The sequence below is a fragment of the Saccopteryx bilineata genome, chromosome 1 (assembly GCF_036850765.1).
Source record: "Saccopteryx bilineata isolate mSacBil1 chromosome 1, mSacBil1_pri_phased_curated, whole genome shotgun sequence".
Taxonomy (NCBI): domain Eukaryota; kingdom Metazoa; phylum Chordata; class Mammalia; order Chiroptera; family Emballonuridae; genus Saccopteryx; species Saccopteryx bilineata.
Window position 1 is genome coordinate 117823523 of NC_089490.1, and position 22950 is coordinate 117846472.

At 33.6% G+C, this 22950-nt stretch overlaps 1 protein-coding gene across 1 annotated transcript; it reads right to left on the reverse strand.

Moving 5' to 3' along the window:
• Positions 1 to 1971: 1971 nt before the first annotated feature.
• On the reverse strand, positions 1972 to 13026 carry RERGL (RERG like). Its single transcript, XM_066253220.1, has 5 exons — positions 12899 to 13026; positions 11455 to 11511; positions 7581 to 7654; positions 6569 to 6717; positions 1972 to 2744 (listed from the first exon to the last, which is right to left on the reverse strand). The coding sequence occupies exons 1-5, from the start codon at positions 12948 to 12950 to the stop codon at positions 2462 to 2464; spliced, it is 615 nt and encodes a 204-aa protein (XP_066109317.1). The 5' UTR covers positions 12951 to 13026; the 3' UTR covers positions 1972 to 2461.
• Positions 13027 to 22950: the final 9924 nt, after the last annotated feature.

The window sequence follows — 22950 nt, forward strand, 5'->3', positions numbered from 1 at the left end:
ACACTATGGACTTAGCCCCAAGATAGCCAACTGAGAATGTCACTTCTAAGTTGTCAACCCACGAGTATCAGAAATGGACCCTCTACCCTAAATAAGGTGGTGAAGAGACAACAGGTAATAGGATAAATGCTTGTCATCAGATTCTGCTGTTCCAAGATTCTATAATCAGCATTGATTTTGAGGAGCAGAGTTTGACAATCATGTCCCAAATGTCAACTCTAACCTGGAAAGCACAGTCACTATTAAGTTTCTCAAAGTTGTCTGTGCCTCTCACCAGTGCATTCCTCACTTCCCTAAGAGGTTCCCCTGAATTATGCCATAGAACATACAGTCAGATGGTGGTTTCTTGAGTCCAACCTACTATATCAATTCTAACTGGCCCATCATTATGAACATTTTGAATGGCTTTGTATACCACCACATAAAGTTCTTTTGTTTGCACACAGAAGTTCTCAAAGTGTGTGCCAGGGCTCACTGGTGAGCCCTAGAAGATTTTCAGGTGTGCCCTATGGTATTCCGGAGAAATATGTGCCTGTTGGGGACCAAAAAACCAACAGAGTTTTTGAAGTTTAGATTTTTGGGAGACAGAGGTGTGGGGAATTAAATGTAATCTGACAGTCTGCCCAACCCCCATCTCACTTGCCTGATTAGGTTGCAAAAGGCTGTTAAGCTGTGGTGTGGGATTGTTTTACGCTACCCCCCATGTTCCCCGGAAAGACTGGAGGCAAGTTTATTCTATCTTTTGTTTGGTGTCAAGTTAAGATGATATGTATGGTGGTTTTCTGCACTCAACACAATTAAGAGTAAAAAGAGAGGAATTCTTCAATGTATTGATGAGGAAATGAGAGTTCGCCTTTCATATATATGCCCAAACATTGAAGAAATCTATAGGACACATCAGGCTCATGTTTCTCATAAACACATGAATGAAAAAACTTACATTTGTGCCAGGACCTGCTGAATTTACTAAATCTTACTAAGAATGTATCTATATATATAAAATAACTTTTATCATTTTTTAATTTTTAACCCCTCTTTTTTACGAATTCTAAAAAGCATAACTCAAAAAATGTAACATAAAATGTTTTTTAATGTCAGAATAAATTTAATTTTGTTTAATTATCATAAAAGCATGCTTAGACTTTATATTTTTCTTTAATATTTGACTTAATTATTATAACATTTCTTAGAAATTTATATAGAGTGAGCCTATAATTATTTGTAGGATTTTAAATGTGCCCCAACTTCAAAATGTTTGAGAACCACTGCTCTAGTACATCATCAAGATTCTAATGAATGAAAAGCTATAGAAATGAGCTCTAAGTGTCACTCTTAAGAGGTTGAATCATAACTCGTGGTGAGTAACATGATGTCAATAAATTCTTTCCCACCCAGCCCTCAGTTCTGTCTACGATTTTCAACTCAAGATCTTCCACACTGTTCCACTGGTAACTGATGATATATGGTAGCCAAGTATGAGGTAACATTGCTAGTACTCCCAGTTTTACTACTCTGAGACTTAAGTTAATTTTCAGTGATTTGGCTGAAGTTAGGCGTAAGATCACAACTTGGAATATAATGTTCAGCAAAGGCAAGACCAATGGTAATAAAGTCCTGGATGTAGTCTGCTGACTTCGGAAGAAAATTCAAAGTAATCTGAGAATAGTCAAGATGTTTTTATCTAATGCAATATTTCTTTCAGGACAATAGGGTCTTCAAGGTTATATATTTACTAGTCAGTTTTTACATTTTTTTCTTTCCTTATGATGTATAACTTCTAAATGAATTCCAAATAACTAATCTTTTGATTCCAAAAGAATTTTAGCTGTATAAGTTAATTTCTCTTTTATAATTGTCTTTGTTAGCATAACATACAAAGAAAAGCAGAGATTTTCAACACCAGACCAACTACCAACTATGTATTTATGAGCAAGGAATATAACATTTTAAAGCCTAAATTGTAAGGAAAATTTCTGTATTAACAAATAACTCAGTGGATTATAGTAAAAATATTTTAAAAATTAAACCCATGTATTTTTATTAAATAGATCCTTAACTTTCAGAGGTATATAAATTAAGCCCTATAAAATATCAAGTATATGAATGTAATTGTTTCATTTAAAATAAATATATAAAATAAAAGTAAACAGGCCTGCAGAATGGTACCTTATAAAATTACATATACATTGTTGATTTACAAGGCAGACTGTATAGCAGTTCATGAATAGGTTATACCGAGTGCTATTTTGTGTAATAAAGAAAAGGTTAACCATGAAGCAGAGTGTACAAAATATATACAACCAAACAAAATGGCAAACTATATATTGAAAAACACAGCTGTGATTCATATTCAATTATTGTATATCTCTAAAAAAATTTTTAATTGCAAAGTTTACATTTAATAATCATATGAGTTTTTGAAACCTTCAGATAGAATAAATCCCCAAAGATCACATGTCTACTAAACAGATTTCCTTCTCTTTCCAAATACATTATTGATCAATTTGGCCATTGATTTAGATCCACTGGATCTTCTCTTTTCTTTGAGTTTGATGTTAGTCAGGATGTCCTTGATAATTCTGATAAACATCATTTCTACCTCCAGAGACTGCTCTGCGGCAGAGAGTTCACAGAATCGGCACCGGTTATCCAATGCCAGTTTTTGTCCTTCTTCCCAGCCAACCTCTCTCACGTGACAGAGATCTTGCTTGTTACCAACCAAAAGCACTGCTGGTTCCATGGCTCTGAAATACAGAGACACAATTATTTGGAAGTATTGTCTTAGCAATTCTTTCTTGTAAATTATTAAGAAAGTTTATGTCAAAAAGAATTATGAAACAAAACAGAAAAAAATATTGTGAGTGCATGTGTGGTATTTATGATCATATGTGTGATTCATATCTCCATTTATGTATAAAATTATTTCAGATAGAATATAATAAATGACACAGAAGCAACAAGGATTTTTTTTTTGTATTTTTCTGAAGCCGGAAATGGGGAGAGACAGTCAGACAGACTCCTGCATGCGCCGGACAGGGATCCACCCGGCACGCCCACCAGGAGGCGACGCTCTGCCCACCAGGGGTGATGCTCTTCCCCTCTGAGGTGTCACTCTGTTGCGACCAGAGCCACCCCAGCGCCTGAGGCAGAGGCCAAGGAGCCATCCCCAGCGCCCGGGCCATCCCTGCTCCATCCCGAGCCTCGATGCGGGAGAGGAAGAGAGAGACAGAGAGGAAGGAGAGGGGGAGGGGTGGAGAAGCAGATGGGCGATTCCCTGGCCGGGAATCGAACCCGGGACTTCTGCATGCCTGACCGATGCTCTACCACTGAGCCAACCGACCAGGGCCAGCAACAAGGATTTTAAAGCACAGGTTATGAAGTGATATAAACCTATTCTTGAATTATGACTGTGTTTACTAATGAAGCATGTTGCTACTTTTTCAACTTTCAATTTTTTTATATGTAAAAAAAATGGTAAAATAGTCATGATCACACAGAATTTTCATAGAGATTAAATAAAATGGTGTATATAAAACTACCTAGCACAATGTCAGGCAATGAAAGATGTTTACAAAATATTGTTTTTTTATTTTCCTATCAATTGAAAGAGAAGGACTAACACTTTACTAAATAATTACTATAATTGAACAATCTAGATATTATAATTATAAATATTAGAATATAGATTATTAGAATACTTAAAATATTTTAAGATATATTATTCAATACTTATTGCTGTTTATTCTTTGTTAATATCCATTATCACATACTGAGAATATTTCATACAGATTGAGAATATTTCACAATCTCATGATCTTTCACAACTTTTCCATGTATTTAAAAAATATTTTTCTTTGTTAAGATAATGTTTTGGTAATAATCAATGTATTCTCATTGGTTACAACAAAACATTCCTAAATCAGAGTTGTTACTTTTTTGAAGAATATATTAAGACTACTAGTCCATAAATGGTATGAAATGCTACCAAGATATCTACTATAAAAATAATTGAATAAATACAGTCATCAACTTCATCTGAAGAGATATTATCCCCAGATTGCCTAAAAATTGCTTTTATTCATATGACAGCATGAGCCATGAGGAAAAAAGAACCATGTGTTGGACTTCTGAGGTGATTAATAATATCTTTGTTTTATAGTTCAGAAAATTATTATAAAGAACTATAAATAGAACAATTAAGGTGTTTGTTCTCAAGGAACTAATATACTAATAATGAAGATAGATAATAAACAAATTAGTATGTATGATAGAATTGTACACCTGAAACCTATATAATTTTATTAACCAAGGTATCCCCAATAAGTTCAATAAAATTTATAACAAAATAATTAATAGAGAATGGTAAAATATTTTGAAAACTGGGTCACAAATATTGGATATAATTTTAATAAAACAATGCCATATTTTGCTTTTCTAGTCTGTATAGATAGACAAGTAAAAATAGTTGAAAATTAATCAGGACATTAAGGAGATTGCCTGGAAATGCAAAAATAAGTATTTTGTTTTTATACGTTTTTTAGCTTTCTTGAGTGATTCCTTATATTTTGAGGATTATCAAGGAAATATGATCACTGTCTCTTACCTAAGTGATAGTGCTTAATATAAGGTATTTAATACTTGAAACAATGGAGTTTAAAAAAAACTATATTAAGGGAAATCAGAGCTGTGAGGTATCAGTAAAATCACATCCTTTTGTCTTAACATGTTTCCATCAGATTTATAATAATGAAAATTAGGTGTTAAAGATTAAAGGTTTAGGCCTGGCCTGTAGTGGTGCAGTGGATAAAGCATCGACCTAGAACACTGAGGTCGCAGGTTCAAAACCCTGGGCTTGCCAGGTCAAGGCACATATGGGAGATGATGCTTCCTTCTCCTCCCCCCTTCTCTCTCTCTCTCTCTCTCTCTCTCTCACTCTCTCTCTCTCTCTTTCTCCTCTCTGTCTCTTTTCTCTAAAATGAATAAATAAGGCCGTGGCCGGTTGGCTCAGCGGTAGAGCGTCGGCCTGGCGTGCGGGGGACCCAGGTCAGATTCCCAGCCAGGGCACATAGGAGAAGCGCCCATTTGCTTCTCCACCCCCACCCCTTCCTTCCTCTCTGTCTCTCTCTTCCCCTCCCACAGCCGAGGCTCCATTGGAGCAGAGATGGCCCGGGCGCTGGGGATGGCTCCTTGGTCTCTGGCCCAGGCGCTAGAGTGGCTCTGGTCGCTGCAGAGCGACGACCTGGAGGGGCAGAGCGTCGCCCCCTGGTGGGCAGAGCTTCGCCCCTGGTGGGCGTGCCGGGTGGATGCCGGGTGGATCCTGGTCAGGCGCATGCGGGAGTCTATCTGACTGTCTCTCCCCGTTTCCAGCTTCAGAGAAATACAATAAATAAATAAATAAATAAAATGAATAAATAAAAATAATTTAAAAATAAAATAAAATTTAAAAAAAGATTAAAGGTTTACCTAAGGTCAATCAGATATAAACACGAATTACATCAACTGATTCCAGGGAAATAGCCTTTATCAACTATTATCTGATAGTTTCTAAATAATAGACATTTAAGATAGATATAAAAAGCACATATGCCAATTTTTAGTAATAATATTGTTTGCTTTTTTGCTTCTCAGTTTATAGTTTATTTTTTTATTTTTTAAGAATTTATTAATTTTAGAGAGAAGAGAGAGAGAGAGAGAAAGAGAGAGAGAAGGAAGGAGCAGGAAGCATTAACTTCCACATGTGCCCTGACCTGGCAAGCCCAAGGTTTTGAACTGGCAACCTCAGCATTCCAGGTAGACGCTCTATCCACTGCGCCACCACGGGTCAGGCACTTCTCAGTTTAGAATGTTATTTTAGACTAAGGGCAAATTTTGTTAAGAGCACACTTAATCCCTTATATCAGCATTTTGAACAACAATAAATATTTTAAATGGGAAAGGCTATAAAACAAAAATATTAAAATGAGAAATTTATAAGTTTAAACTTATATTTACTAATGCAAGAATGGTTTAAGACCCAGTTATGTCTTCCTTCATAGTTACTTGTGTCAAAATAATTAACAATGGGAATTGTTAATCAGCTACTTATTAGAGATGAAAGAGAAAATGCATTCTCATATTTAAAATGTGTATCAGTTTGATTATTCTATTTTGCCTTGATAGATTGAACAACCAAATAACGAGGAATTGGATGCCAAATGTAATAAAACTGGATTTATTTAGTACTGTATTCTTAATATTTTTGTGGGAATGAAAGGGAAAGGTTGAAAAGTGAACTATCTTGTGTACAGAAGACCATTATTTTGCAAGTGAATGTCATGTTAACAATAGAAGCTGTCTTGTAAAATGGCCATTTACTCAGGGCAAAGTAACTGTTTATGTCAGCCAGGATATAAAGTATTCTCATCTTATTTCTTTTACTACATATATAACTCCTATGGAATGGAAGGTGAATTGTTCAGGGCTGTTAAATTTTGTAATTGGAAGGCTCTATTAAACTCTTCCTAATGATGCTTACAGCTCTATGATGATATACCAAACAGAAAAGAGAGAGGACTGGAAAATATCTTACCTTTTACAATGACTAGTTTGTGGCTCCCGAATTCTGTAGATCAGTGCTTTTGCAAAAGCTAACGAGGATCTGTCGCTGATGTCATACACAATAACAAAACCATCTGCCCAATGCAGCTCACTTGTGAGGGAAAATTTTGCTTTCTGTGGCTGAAAATAAACCAAGCACATTGAACATGGTGGAATCTGACACCAATATTATACACTTGAGAATTAATTAATGAAGACATATTTCATTTAGAAGACAATTCAATATGCCAAATATCAATATTTTCTAAAATATAGTTTCTTATTTCATCACTCTCTTTAATTAAAAATGATTAAAAATTTTAAATATAAACTATAATAATGTTGTATCTATTTCATATTACAACTTTTCTCTAAAAAATCTCTACTTTTCTTGAAAATTTGATAAACTATAATTGTCTTTTGAATTAATATCCACATACATGTTTTGAAAAGAGAATATTTTCTATCTATATTAATAAATGGAATATCTACTGATTTTTGGTGCTAGATTTAAATCGGTAAAAAGACATAATAAGATATAGCTAAAAAGATTTAAAGTATATTTTCCATATGTCCTGGAGTTGTTCTGAAATCTTGAGCAGCTGTTATGTATAAAATTCTATATCCACTTTTTTTGTATTTGAATGAACAAAGAAGTTTGTACTCAAAATCTATCTTGTGTCCTATTTATAGTGGTTAATTATAAAGGAAAGAGTAAAAATATAAACTTGACTGATAAGCCATTAAACTATTAAATTCTAACAACTACATTGTGACTGATAAAATATATTCAAACTCAGCCTAATATTACTATTTTAAAGATATTTATATGCATTCAAAGAAGCTAAATAATTAAATTCATAACACTAAAAATAATTTCTTACAATTTTAATAATTAAAATTGAGAAGAGTATTCAGTTTTAAGATGTGCAACTTTACCCTGGCCCTTATTGAATCTCCTTCAAAACATTGTTGAAAAAACAAGAGAATTTTATTTTACTTACCTGAGAACAAGGGTCATATATTTCTAGATTCAGCTGCTTCCCTTCTAAGCACAAATGCTTACTATAGATAGATTCTGCAAAATATGCATATGTTTATTGTCAGTATGGAAATATTCCGGAATAAAAAAAATGGACATATATTTAGATCACAGTTTTGCAAATTCAAGCAGTCATATTTTAGTGTTGTATGGTCTTTCATTTATTGCTAGTGGCCAAAAACATATACTTCTTGTATTTGCTCATATATGTTTCTCACAAGGGGAAGTCAGCACATCTATTCAACTACAAGACTTCGTACTTATATACTTATCTCCTATCTTATTACTATGAATGACTTATCTGTGTTTTTATCTACAGCCAATCCATTCACTATGAACTGGTTAGCATTTCCCCTGATTCCATATCTCTCTTATGCAACATAAATTCTTCCCCTTTGCTGTTAGTATCATTACTAACAGCTGAATTTTTCCTAATTTAACAATCTTTAGATCCCATAATCCCTTTCAAATACTTCCCTATTTCCCTGCTTGCCTTCTGGTAAGCATCTATTTCTTCTGTGGCCACTGTTTCTCTTCCAATGCACTTCAGATTATTCCATTCTAGCTTTAACTCCAAATACTTAACTCAAACTGTTCTTATCGGGTCATGATTTTAGACCCAATGGTCAGTGTTGTGGTCTTGATTTTATTTGCTCTATCAGTAACACTAATGTAATTAATCACTTCTGACATCTTAAAATGTTTCTCTCACATGTCTTTCAAGGTAACACACTTTTTTGTTTTGTTTTCTTTATTCCCTAATGCTTCATATTACATTTTTTAATTTGTCCTACCATACATATAGGTCCAGTTTACAAATCTCTATCTATAATCACTCCCTTGCTAATCTTATCCAGTCAGTGTCTTTATGCAACACCTAATGCTGATGAATTCAATTTATACTTATAGCTCAGACTTCCTTCCTGAACTCCATACACAAACAACTACTGCAATAAGACATCTTCACTTAGATGCACAATGGATATATCAAACATCATGCTTAAAATTGAACTCCTGATCTCTCTGCTAAAATTACATCTTCCAGCCTGGCCAGGCGGTGGCGCAGTGGATAGAGCATTGGACTGGAATGCAGAGGACCCAGGTTTGAGACCCCGAGGTCGCCAGCTTGAGCGCGGGTTCATATGGTTTGAGCAAAAGCCCAAACTTGAACCCAAGGTCGCTGGCTCCAGCAAGGGGTTACTCGGTCTGCTGAAGGCCCATGGTCAAGGCACATATGAGAAAGCAATTAATGAACAACTAAGGTGTTGCAACGCACAATGAAAAACTAATGATTGATGCTTCTCATCTCTCTCCATTCCTGTCTGTCTGTCCCTGTCTATCCCTCTCTCTAACTCTCTCTGTCTCTGTAAAAAATAAATAAATAAATAAATAAAATTTAAAATTACATCTTCCAAAATTTTCCATTTCATTAAATGATATATACATAACTCTATGTATATGGGTCTTTATCTCATCCTTGATTCTTTCTTTTATATCCCATATTTATTCTATTAAGAATTCATTTTTTACCCTATTCTCAAAGTATATTTTAAATTTGTGTGCCTCCTATCACCATCATTTCTAACATACTGGTCCAAGCCATCGTTATTATTTGCCTGTATTATTACTAAACCTTCTAACTTATCTCTGTTTCATTCTTTCCCTTATCTCTTTCTTGTTCAGTTTATTCTCAATACAGAAGCAAAAGTGATTTTTTTTTTCAGGAAGTTCCTGTCTCAGTACTCTAATAATTGTTTTTTCTGCCTCGAATATATTCCCCCAGTATCTTCATAGTTCAATTTTCACCACCTTGATATCTCTTTTCAAATATCTCCTCAGCAAGGTAGAACCTAACTACCCTATTATAAATTACCGCATACCATATTAACACTATTGTCCTACATTTTTCTTCATAGCATTTATTATATTTGACATAGTTTATATATATTTAATGTTTTTAAATTAAATAAACCTTCCTTCCAGAATGTAAATCTTATGAGGTGTTTGGATATTCATTTTTGGCTTGTTTTTATTGTTGTTATTTTTTGTTTACTCCTATAATCTCTCTACTTTTATAGTACCTGGGACATGGTAGTTGTGCAATAAATATTTGTTAAGTAAATGAATGACTTTATTTCTATGACTGTTTCTCCAGTGTTTTAATAAAAGACTCACTTTTTTCCAAAATGGCATATTGACCCAAAATTATGACCCATTCTGGCAAATATTCTGTGATTCATAGCAGAAATACGTAGCAGAAATTTAAGGAGCCAAATTCAGGGGGTTAGGAATAGGTTTTAAAGTCCTTTTCTAGGTTACAATTAATAAAATTTGTTATAGTTTTATTAAATTTTAAAATATGTTTTCAGATAGTGCTTTCTAAACTTCATTTAACTTTACTACAGTGAACCATGTATTATTTTCCTTCTCGATATTTTTAAGTAAACACTCTCAAAAATCAAATACTGCCAGCAGGAGTCACCAACTCAATTTTTTAGAATCTTATTATTTCTCCTTCTAGCCTTTATATACAAGATGGAGTCATTTCTTGCTAGTTTATCCTCAAACAGTGGTCATATTTGCTCATTTGGTTGTCTTTTCAAAATATCTCTAGGCCTCATATTCCTAGTACACACATAACAACCAAAAATGTGTAGACTTTATCCGTTTCTATAACTATATCCTATAAAAGATTAAGGTGATTATTTTTTTATTATTACTGTTACTGTTTCTTAGGTGTTGTTTTATTTATGTTTTGCTTTGAATTCTGGAACATTTTCTCATATCTGACTGCTACCATGGATATTATGTTGACCTTTTTGCCTGAGATTTCTAACCTGAGAAATAAAACAATGAGAATTTCTCTTTGTATATATTCTATATTTTTCAAATTTGTTTCAAGCGCTTGTCCTAATATGTTCACAGTATCGTATGGACTGAAATACTATATCAAATACATGTTTAAAACAACACAATGCAAAAAATATATAAAGAAAAAACAATGTAATACTTTATTATTTTTTTAATATTCTAATAATGTTATTCCATAAATGAATGCTAATTTTTTAAATATTTATTTCTCATGGGAAAACACACTTGAAATTGTAATTTCTTTTTAGTCTAAAAGAGATTATTATTGAACAAAATAATGATTTCTTTTTTCCCAAGTCTCACATTTCTTATAAATCTGTCATTCTTTACAAGAAAAAATAATTTTTCCAATACCTTCAATCAGGTTAGTAGAACAATTATATTGATAAATTGCTGAGCCAAAAATATACTGATACCTCTGGCACAATTTTCCATTTTTATCAATTCCCCACTGTGGTACTTCTTATATGCCATGCTAATTCTGATCAAAATCACTGAAACTTACAGTAGAATTACTAAATAATCCTAAAGTATGTTTTAGAATTTCTCTAAAACTTACATAAGTAACCAAAATAATTATATATGATCTTTAATCAAGACATAATTTCCCTGTTATTTTCACATACTTTTGCAATAAAAATAAGTCCTATTTTGTACTTATTTGTGCTTTTATTATTAATTTGCCTTTATCTTTCAACAGATGTTGAGTTAATTATGAAATTATTTCATAGCTTAAAAATATTCATACTCACATGCTCTATAATAGTTTTGGGGGAGAGGAGATCTCAATTTTAATGTTTTCCTAGTTTTAGAATGAAAACAAGTAACTTTCTAATCCATCTCAGTTAACATTAAATTGGATGAATTTTATTACACAATAACATTCAGTTTTCAGTTTCAGTACTTATTTTGACATTTTTAACAATAATCTGTGAATTTTAACAAAGTTTAAAGTAGTAACTTACCAAAATTAGAAGCATATTCTCCAATGAATCGCTTGGTAAGAAACCTTACTGTAAGTGCTGCAAAACAAATATGCTGGATTTATGGTTATTTCCATTTAGGATACAGATAATTTAGTTATGTGCAAAGGGTTTTCTCTTTCAGTTCAAAAATTACCAAGCATCAGGAAGACCTTGAAACTTGACCAAATTCTGGTCTAAATAATAGTCAGCAAGATTTTCACTGTGCAACTATAAGTGTTAGGAGGCTAGAAAGAAAGTGATCCTAGAATGTTATCTACTCATATCACTATGCAATTAATCCACCAATGCAAACACATAAGGCAAATTTCTTTTGTAACAGAAACATATTTCTCATTACATCTGGGATTCAAGAACTATAGCATCTCTTGATTTTCTTTATCAGATTAAATGTGATTCCAAGGTGCTACATGCTAAAAATAACTAGGACAATATCAGATAATTGCAGTTTCTTGAGGATATAGGGACTTCAAAGTTCAGAAAATAGAGAAAAGTCCTCTAGTGTTGGTTTATCGTAATATAGTCCTTGGCGCTGGCCAATTATGATTCTTTAGGCTCAGGAAACTCTATTGATGATATCTTCATTGCCATCATAATGTAACCAAAAACAAAGCACAATAAAAATATAACTTCTCAAGTTAGGGCAGAGATTTAGATCCCAGGCATCTACAAAGCCATTACCTTCCAAAGTATTGTTTGTTTGTTTTTAAGCTCTGTAATGTAACATTTAAGAAATAATCTAGAGGTGTCTACTCATCTCTCTCCACCCTCAGTCTCAAGACAGAAGAATCCTTTCAAGGTCATTGTTTGGTCACTGGTGGGTGTGGGGACAGGTATATTATAGTGAGAAGTAGGTAGGATTGCAATGGAGAAATTTCCTATTATTCTTATAAATTTTAAATATCAGTGAAACAGGATACAAATTAATACTTGAGTTATCTTTTTTGGCCCTGGTTGATTAGCTCAGTTAGTTAGAGAGTCATCCAAAACACCAAGGTTGCAGGTTCAACGCACAGTCAGAGCAGACATGGGAAGCAACCAATGAATGTACAACTAAGGCATAATAACTAAGTAGGAGAACAAGTGAATGCTTCTTTCTTTCTTTCTTTCTTTCTTTCTTTCTTTCTTTCTTTCTCTCTCTCTCTCTCTCTCTCTCTCTCTCTCTCTCATTGAACCTCTCTCTTTCTGTCCATTCCTCTCTATGTCTCTCTAAAACCAATTAATAAAAAAGTTTAAGTTCTCTTCCTCAAGCTGTCTATAAATTCTTCAAATATCTAGTTAATTGCATAAGTTGCTTAAAATGAAAACTGTTAATGAAAAACAATATAAAGTAACATACTTAAATTTAGTTTTATATATGTGACAATATATTCCTCACTCTTTTTGCACTGTACACCGTGCTAGAGGAAATACCACTGTGACTCACCAGATTTGCCTGTCCCTTCACCACCCAAGACAGCAAGCTTCACATCAGTCATGTTGGTTTTTTTGCTCCTTCCTGGCCAGCTTGGTATTCTGGAGCAATACTGACTTGAGCAAGGTATGTAGTTTTTAAAAAGGGTTTTAAAAACTAATGCAGCACTCATTTCTCAAAGGCCAACTCCACCCCATACTCCTAAGATCCAATAATAACTTTGAAAATGTTTTCCTACAGTAGTTTTGAACATATGCTATTAAAAGAAAATTGGACCTACTATTTAGACACAAAGGCTCATAAAGCCAACAGTTAAGAATCTAGCAGAACCTTACCTCTCTATCTTCTGCTTTTGTGTATATGAAATCTACCTTCTCTTAGGACCAAGAAAAGTGATCTTACTTCATTAAGAAAGTTTTTTAGAGGATGAGTAAACATTACTATAAATTTACTTTGATTGAATCAGCTTCGCTTTTTCTATTAATACCCGAGTCTATATTTTCTTGTATTTCTTCTGTGAAAGACAAGGGGGTGATATGTTAACTCAGTCATAAAAAAAAACAAAGGAAGGAAGAGGACAGCTACCTTGATGTATAAGTGGCTTGGTAGCAATGCATATAAGTATCCAGTCCATGTTTTTGCATCACAGCTCTCGAGGACAAACGGGTGCTGTGGGTTTATCTCTTAATGGCCTTCTTAATAAAAAACTGCTCTCTCTCTGTCTCTTAATTTTATAACAGTGAACAACTGTAAGACTTGTGGAAAAAATAAAGCAATCAGCTTCAAGTTGCTTAAAGAGCAATAAACATAAATCTGTCATGTTTCTTTATGTAGTACTTGTAGTACTTTGTAATTAGGAAAAAGAAATTTAAAAAAAGAGAAAATTTGGAAGGGGTACTTTGATATAATTCCCTCTTGCTAAGTAATCAAGAGGTAAATTAAATATGCAATATGATGATTCTTTCACACCGTTTTGGGGGTCATTTTTCTTTCTACTCCAAGTTCCCACATTACTGTCTTTCCTTTTTCTCCCTCCATTTGTATAGATATATAAATCTAATTTGAGGAAAAGGGCACAACAACAAATAGAATAATTTAACCTTTGTGTACTAAATTTTGAGGCCTAGGTGGAGAAGTTGTATTTCCAGCCTGGGTGATGACAGGAATAACATGCTTTTTTTAATGCATTTATATAACAAGCATTGACTCTAACTCTTTGTTAAAGCTGTGTTAGGTGTATAAGCTCAACAATTAAATAATGAATTTTCTGCCCTAGTGGAGTCTACAGTCTATGAGAAAAATGAAAACAATTAGAATTACAATAACTATGATCATGACTAAAATAGGGGCCCAAGAGCTGGGGGAAAAAGAGCAATGGATAGAAAAGTCTTCACAAAATAGACTAAGCTTGAAACATGAGCAGGACTTATTAAGAGAGGAAAGAAAAAATGATTGAAGATTAGGGAGATTGTTTATTCTAAAAGAAGAAACACACTCCGTAAAGTAAAGAAGACAAGAGAGAGTAGGACAATTTGTGAGATCAACAAATAAGAGCTGAAACAATTTTATTTCTATTATTACACACTATACAAAATTGTAGATAACCTGTGTTCTCTTTAATCTTTACAACTATATTAAAAGTAACAAGAATGATTATTTAAGGAAGTTTACTAGCTGATTTAATACCCTGTGGAATTGAGTGTTTTACTCTATTTAGAGAAATTCTATTATTATCTTTTTTTATTATTTTATTTTTTTAATGGGGTGACATCAATAAATCAGGATACATATATTCAAAGATAACATGTCCAGGTTATCTTGTCGTTCAATTATGTTGCATACCCATCACCCAAAGTCAGATTGTCCTCTGTCGCCTTCTATCTAGTTTTCTTTGTGCCTCTCCCCCTCCCCCTTTCCTTTTTCCTCTCCCCCCTCCACTCTCCCCCCATAACCACCACACTCTTATCAATGTCTCTTAGTCTCACTTTTATGTCCCACCTACGTATGGAATAATGCAGTTCCTGGTTTTTTCTGATTTACTTATTTCACTTTGTATAATGTTATCAAGATCCCACCATTTTGCTGTAAATGATCCGATGTCATCATTTCTTATGGTTGAGTAGTATTCCATAGTGTATATGTGCCACATCTTCTTTATCCAGTCATCTATTGATGGGCTTTTTGGTTGTTTCCATGTCCTGGCCTGATGTTGCTAGAAAGCTTAGTGTATCCACTGACAGAAAGACCTTAACTTTATACTATACATGGTTTGAAAACAATACTAGCTTTCTTACATCATAACCTTTTTCCCCCTACTTCCATTTGGATTCCAAAGATAAAGCTAATAAGAAAACACTCAGGTATTGGAATAGAGTGAAGTTACAAACCTGAACAGAGAGAATATAATTATGCATATACTTTTCTAAGAAACAAACATGCCAATATATTTTTCTACCTCTGATAAAGGGTGCTAAAATATTAATATTCTGATAGATACATTATTATACCACCTAGAATTTTCTCACATTTCCCTAAAGAAACATTCATTCACAATGAAAACAAAATCATTTTTATTACTTTATTCATTTATTGAATGAACAAAAATGTATTGAGTGTCTGTTATGGGATTGACACTACTCTCCCTGGTAGACACAAATCAGTTAACAGACAAACAGTACTTACATATTCTTACCATGAGAGATAGTCATTAAACATTAAAAATAAGAAACTAATTACATATTAGAAATTCATGAATGTTAAAATTTTATCTGCTTAGTTCTATTTCTCTGAGGTCAGGTTAACCAGCCCTTCTCAGCTAATCTTATCTCTCTATAGTTTCTATTAGTGCAGATGCATAATTTTTATACCAAAAGCTTTTCATTTAGAAGGGTGAAGTGATTCAAATAAATGTCCAAGGAGAAAGAATATCTTTGTTCCATAATACTCTTCTAGAACCTTGAAATGATAAATACTAAATATTTCCCAACTCAGTTTCTGTGTCTATCATAATCGAAACCAGATATAAATGGTGTACATAGACAGGCAGAGAACAAAGAAATGCATAAACCATTGTCATTTATAAGTATAGCCCTCCCCCATGTCTTAAGTATATTAGCATATCAAATCCAGAAATATATTTAAAGAAGCAAGTATAATAAGCTAGCGGAAGTTATCATAAGGATGTCGAGTAGGTTGAACAACAGGAAACTTGGTAGAATATTTCAATATATTAGCAAGATAAAGGAGAAAAACTATATGAACAAGCTCCCTTATATATATATATATATTATAAGGAGTGAAATAAGTAAATCAGAAAAAAACAAGAACTACATGATTCCATACATTGGTGGAACATAAAAAATGAGACTAAGAGACATGGACAAGACTGTGGTGGTTACCAGGGGTGGGGGGAGGGAGGACATGGGAGGGAGGACATGGGAGGGAGGGAGGGAGAGAGTTAGGGGGAGGGGGAGGGGCACAGAGAACTAGATAGAGGGTGGTGGAGGACAATCTGACTTTGGGCGAGGGGTACGCAACATAATTTAATGACAAAATAACCTAGACATGTTTTCTTTGAATATATGTACCCTGATTTATTAATGTCATCCCATTACCATTAATAAAAATTTATTAAAAAAAAAAAAAAAAGCTCCCAGAAGCATTTTTTTTGAAATTTAACTAAAAAAATAAAACCACTTTGTAATCTAAAAACAAGGGTTTTTTAACTTGACTAAGGTTATATTTTTCTAAAACCAAATACTCTTAATTTTCCTCTAAACAGAGTATGTTATTTGTTACTTTTTAACATAGAATTGGTAGTATTACTCAACCCAGTAAGGGGAAGAAATAGCATAAACGGAAAAAAAAAGATAAAAATGATTACTGTCTATGAATGATATTTTTTCCATAGCCATATTATGTATAGTAGCATACATAACACCATTCAGTATGGCAGTCAGATAAAAGGTAAATATAACAAAAGTAATAATTTCAAATGATAAAAATAGTAGCATACACATGATTAGCACAGTATATAACAGGTAATTTGTGAAAATGTTTTCTAGGTATGTAATAATCTTCTGAGAAACTCCATGAGACAAATGCCATTATTAACTTTTAATATAATAGAAATACAGTCATTTTCACTAAAAATAAAAGAGAAAAAGGAATGTGAAGAAGAAAAAAACTAAAAGAAATGTATAATATTTATATGATATATTCTCTAACTCTTCACTGAAGATTGTAAAATAAGCTTGGAATATATGGAAAAACATAAATAGAAGACTCAATGTTGTAATTATTACCAAATTAATAAAAAAGTAACATTAATAGCAATTAAAATCTCAAAGATAGTTAATTGAATACAGATTGCCCCTTTAGGTGAAAAAAATATGTAAGTACAATTGAGAAATGTTTAAGTAAAATAGTGAGAAAATACTTCATGAACCAAATCATATGAAAAAATAGCTAAATACTTTTTTATTAGAACTAGGTTGACATGCTCATTAATAGAATAGATTTTTGAGTATAGGAATTAAGTCCATAAAAATGTATTTTATTATAAAATTTTTGGATATGCTATATTTAAATTGTGTTGATTAGAAAAAGTCATAGAATAGCAAGTAATGTCAGCACCACATAACATTCAGGAAAATAAATTATGAATATTAAAAATCTTAGCATGAAAATTAAACTTAAAAATGGTCAAGTTGACAGATAAATGAAAATCTTCCAAATAAACATGGAGAGGAGAAAGTCTTCCTAAGCAAGAAACAAATCCAAAAAGTCTTCTTGTAGACACTGGTCATTTTTTTTTTGATGCCACTTTAGTTTTTCTCAAAAGTTATTAAGTAGGCCAAAAGTTTTGTTAGCGCTTTCTTAATCACCTGAGGTTGGTCAGTAGAACCAAAGTGACTATGGTCCTCAAAAACAGTCATTTTTTTGGAATACAGCTGCTCGTTAACAGAAAGCTTGAATGAGCAACTCGTGATTTACTTCAATGAAAGAACGTGCTTCAGAAATAGAGTTTAAAAGGCTGAGCAATGCAGATCTGAGGAGGATATGCTATTCATACCCTCTTAACTTCTTTCATTACCTTTCAGAAATAAATATCCCAAAATTACATTTTCAAATTAAAGCTGAATCTTACCATTACATGAAATTGAGTGAACAAAAATATAATTCCTTTGAAAGCTTGTTACAAATAAACCTCAAAATATGCAGTGGTTCAAACAGAAGAAAAGTATATTTCTTGCTCACATTCAACACTAAATAAGTGTTCCTGATCAGTTGAACTACTCCCCTGCAACATCTTTAATGCCTGCCTTCCAAATGTCCTGCACCAGGGGCAGTGGAACAGAAAAGAACAAGACAAATCATGTGGAAAAAATTGATGGGCTTGCCTGGAAGAGGGAAACTTCACTTTCTGTTCACATAAGCCTGAATCATACGCTGAAATCTCAGCTCTTTCACTCTTCTTGGAGTTCAAATGCACTTGCTTTTGAACTGGAAATTACACAGTGGCCTCTCCTGGATCTCCAGCTTGCTGATTGAAGATCTTAGGACTTTCTAGCCTATATAATCACATAAGCCAATACTTTTTGTGTGTGTGTGCATGTGACAGAGACAGAGTCAGAGAGAGGGACAGATAGGGACAGACAGACAGGAAGGGAGAGAGATGAGAAACATCAATTCTTCATTGTGGCACCTTTGCTGTTCATTGATTGCTTTCTCATATGTACCTTAACCGGGGGGCTACAGCAGACTGAGTAACCCCTTGCTCAAACCAGCGATCTTGGGCTCAAGCTGGTGAGCCTTGATCAAACCTGATGAGCCTGCACTCAAGCTGGTGACCTCAAGGTCTCGAACCTGAGTCCTCTGCATCCCAGTCCAATGCTCAACCCACTATGCCACCAATTGGTCAGGCTTGATGCTTTTTCTGAACAAATTATATCTTAATTTTGTATTATTCACAAATGCAAGTATTAATGGTAGTAATAAGTCATATTTCACATTAATAGATAAGGATGTGTGAACACAATTATTGTTTTTAACGTAGTATCTGAGCCAAAGTACTCCATAGAGCTAGCCTCAGTTATGTCTTGAAATGTTTATCCGATAAAATGAATTAGTAAGTCAGCATTTGAAAAGCAAAGTATTTTATTTGCATTACTATATTTGATAGGGTTGGGAAGCAAGCCACACTGCCTGTGAGGTGCTCCAGATAATAAAAAAAGCATGTGCTATCTCTCTTGCTCTTTTCCACTGGGTAAATCATCTATTTTGAAAATGAAAGAGCATATCTGACTTCATTTCAAAACTTTAATAATTATGCACTAAGTGTCTACTATGTACTAAACACTATGCTAAGAAAAGGAGAAAATCATTTATTCTTTCCCCTTGAAGAGTTTTCATTCTAGTAAAGATTTAATATTTATATAACAAGTATTAAGTTAAGGTAAGCTTAGCTTGTAAGGGGTGCACAAATTAGATAAACCTAGATGAATTCTAAAAGAAAGGTACTGTAGGCTAAATAATGGCCCACAAAGATATTAGGTCTGAATTAATTTTTGGAACCTATAAGTGTTAAATAATATGGGGGAAAAAGGTATTTGCAATTACGATTAAGTTAAGAATCTTCAGATGGGGAGGTTGGGGTGGGTCCTAAATATAATCACAAATGTTCTTATAAGAAGAAAACAGAGGGAGATTTGACACTGAAGAAGAGAAGAAAACAGTGTAATCATAGAGGCAGAAGTCAGAGTGGTGTGGCTGTGAGCCAAGGAAGACTGACAGCCACCAGAAGCTAGTAGAAGCAAAGAACAAATTCTCCTTTAGTGCCTTTAAGGAAACAGTTTTACAGGCAGAGAGAATTGCTTAAGCACAATCATGAAAGTAGGAAGCAGATGATGGATATTAGGCACTGAAACACCTCTGCATTACTTGTGAACGTAGATGGGGAAATTGTGGGAATTTGGGTTCATTTACAAAGTGATCTTCTATGAATATTAATTATCTTGTAGAACATAAGAAATTATCAAGAATTTTTACTAAGAAAGTAACAATTTATTACTAAATGCTCCATTACAGAAAGCAGAACAATCATCCACTGTCTATGGTTTTGCTTTCAACAGATACAGTTACTTACAGTCAATCACAGTCTGAAAATATTAAATGAGAAATTTAAGAAATAGACAATTTATAAATTTTATACTGTACACCATTCGGATTAGTGTGATGAAAATTCCTGCAGTCCCACTTTTTCTCATCCAGTATGTGAATCATCGATTTGTTTATCGTGTTCACACTGTAGATGTTCCCTGCCCATTATTCAGTTGGCAGCCTAAGAGAGAAGCTGTTAAACTTTATCATAGGTATATATGTATAGAAAAAAACTATAATCTATTTTAGTTTGGTACTTCGTGATTTTAAGTATCCACTGAGGTCTTGGAGCTATCCCCAAAAGATAAGAGGAAACCAGTGCAATATAAAACATGGTTTGGATGTAGAGCAATAGTGAAGATCAAAGAAGCTGAAGAAGTGGAAACTGGAATACCTATTAGAGAGCTCTCTTATACTCCTTAGGGGTGTGAAGTAGAGTGGCAATGAGAGCAAGGAAAAGATGTTTTGAGAAATATTTAACTAGTAAAAGTCAGAAAATCAGCAAGAGTTGGTGATGTTTGCCTGGGGAGGTGGTATGATAGCTAGAGAGAGATTATACCTTAGGTGAGTACGGCACCATATTCTTACATGATTAGGTTTTTAGTGGTATAGTTAACTGAGTTTTTGATGTTTAATTTCACTATGAGAACCAGTTTGGAGAAGATGTATCCATTTGGAAACAACTTAAGTTTCAAATACCATTGGGGTCACTAATGGAATCTGTCCAGTTGGCTGTAAGAGTCTAACACTAGAGAGAAAAATTCATAGCTGATGGAACATGTAGTTCATCTTATCAGTAAACTTTCAATGCAAAGGAAAGTTTATGACAGGTATCAAAGATACAAGAAAAATGTTTTTGAAAAATAATCTACTTCGATGTCTGGGGAAGAGAGAAAGGCATTTACATAAATTTTTTCACATTTTTTATAGATAGTTTCTTAAGCCAAAGTGCCTTAGATATTTTGGAAATTTTATAAAACTTAAAATATTACTGCTTATTTTAACAACCCCATAAATAGGCATTACAGATTATACTTCTCCCAGTTTGTAAGCACACATACTGTGTTTCAAGGGTGATTTTAAATATGCTGTTCAGAGAAATACTCTCAGTGAATAGAAGCTGGAATTTAACCTACAGTTTTTTGATACATAACCCTAATGTTCCTTCTACTCTACTGTGCTGTCCCTTGGCTTTGCCTAAGCCAAATGATTCCTTTTCTTAGCATTCTTTGAAGTTAATCAACTGCAGTTTGTTTGTTTTTTATCAGTTTGCAGTGTTATCTAACATAACTGAAAATGTTAAAGAAATCAATATCTAAAACAAATGATAGCCCTACAATATATAGGATTTATCACTTAACATATAGTATAGGTATTTTAATTATCATTTACTAATTGTTGGCTGATAATTTTGAGTGTGTACAATCAAACCAAGGTTATCTGCTGAATTTTTATTTTAATAGATGCTAAGATATATATAGTCAAGTTAATATTATAACTTCTATTACAGAGTAATCCTTTGTCTCTGATAGACTTATTTACTTAACAAAGTAAAGACTTGTGCTCTGTCACTATAATAATTAAATTATTCCCAAAGAAACTCCAGCTGAGAACAGAAACCTTCCCATGAGAATCTGAAGCAGAATTTCCTTTCTTAAATCTGTATAACCTTGTGTTTCTTATTCTTAGACTTGTTTTTTTCTATTCAGTGATGACAGTATTTAACTATGCTCTTCCTTACCAGTTGCAAGGGAACAATATTTTGTTGTAGGAATTTCTGCAAATACATTCACAAAAAGTATATTTGATCAAATAAAAACGTTGACAATTCTTTTCCCCAACAACAACAAAAAAAAATGGTTTTTCCACATTACCAATGCCTTGGTTGGTTTTCTGCCTTATATGACATATTTTTAAAAACAGGTTTCACCACTCTCCTGTTTCCTAAGAGGCTGGACTCATTCTCAATATTCCCTGTTCACCAGATTTAAAATTGGTAACCATTTGGGAAATAGAGTTGAGCAGAATTTCTCTACTGGAGTTTAAGCCTGGACAAGGAAGACTCTTCTCAAAAGACCCATCTCAGGGTCTGGGATCCACATACCCACCTCCAGATCAATCAAGCATATCCTTCAATTTGGCATGCTCTATTGCCTAGCAATCAGAGATACCAAGTGAGCTTTAATACTACAATCAAGTTTTGCTGAATCTGAACTGCATTAATATATAGAAATAAAAGGTGTTCAAAGATGTTCAGGGAAACCATAGATGGTAATAACTCTGAAAATAATCATAGGTAATAAAAATAAACAATTCTGAAAAATATTTGTGAAACTTCGTACAGTCAGATTGGATGTTGGGCAAATGAGTTGTAAAATCTGTATTTTCTTGTTTTGTTCATTTGTTCACTCTTTTTGTTAAAGATAGCACTGCCCATCGCCCAGGTGTTAATATTAATGCTCTTCTTGCTTGAGAAGGGGCTTGGTTATACTAATGTGTGTTGGGGGAGGGCTTTTATGACAAATGGTTTTAAAAGGAGGGTCTAGGAGGCCATTTAGGGGAGAGTGATTATGTTCTTGTAGAGAGGAAGAGTCCATGGTGTATCAGGGCAGGGAAACCATGTAGAAGAGCCAATCAAAATGGGGGAATGGGGAAGGAAAAGCCAGTTCGTGGAGAAGGAGATGGGGAACAGAGGTGAATAAGGCTGGTGAGGTGGAAGCCTTTGATTCTAGGAAAACTCGGATGAGTCAGTGGCTTTGGGAGCCCTGAATGGAAAGGGAAGTGTTCCCCGCTGTGTGTATTTACTCGCTTGCTGGGTGTGAGCTAGGATTAAAGGAAATGGACCACCAGCTTTTGGCTCAATTGTTTCTTTACGATTGATCGGAATCAAACCTGAACCTGTC

Coding starts and splice junctions, on each gene's coding strand:
- RERGL (XM_066253220.1), bottom strand. CDS start 12,950: ATGACTGATGTGAAGCTTGCTGTCTTGGGTGGTGAAGGGACAGGCAAA. Junction 6,718..7,580: donor TATATGACCCTTGTTCTCAG/GTAAGTAAAATA, acceptor GTTTATTTTCAG/CCACAGAAAGCAAAATTTTC. Junction 2,745..6,568: donor CAAACTAGTCATTGTAAAAG/GTAAGATATTTT, acceptor TCTGTATTTCAG/AGCCATGGAACCAGCAGTGC.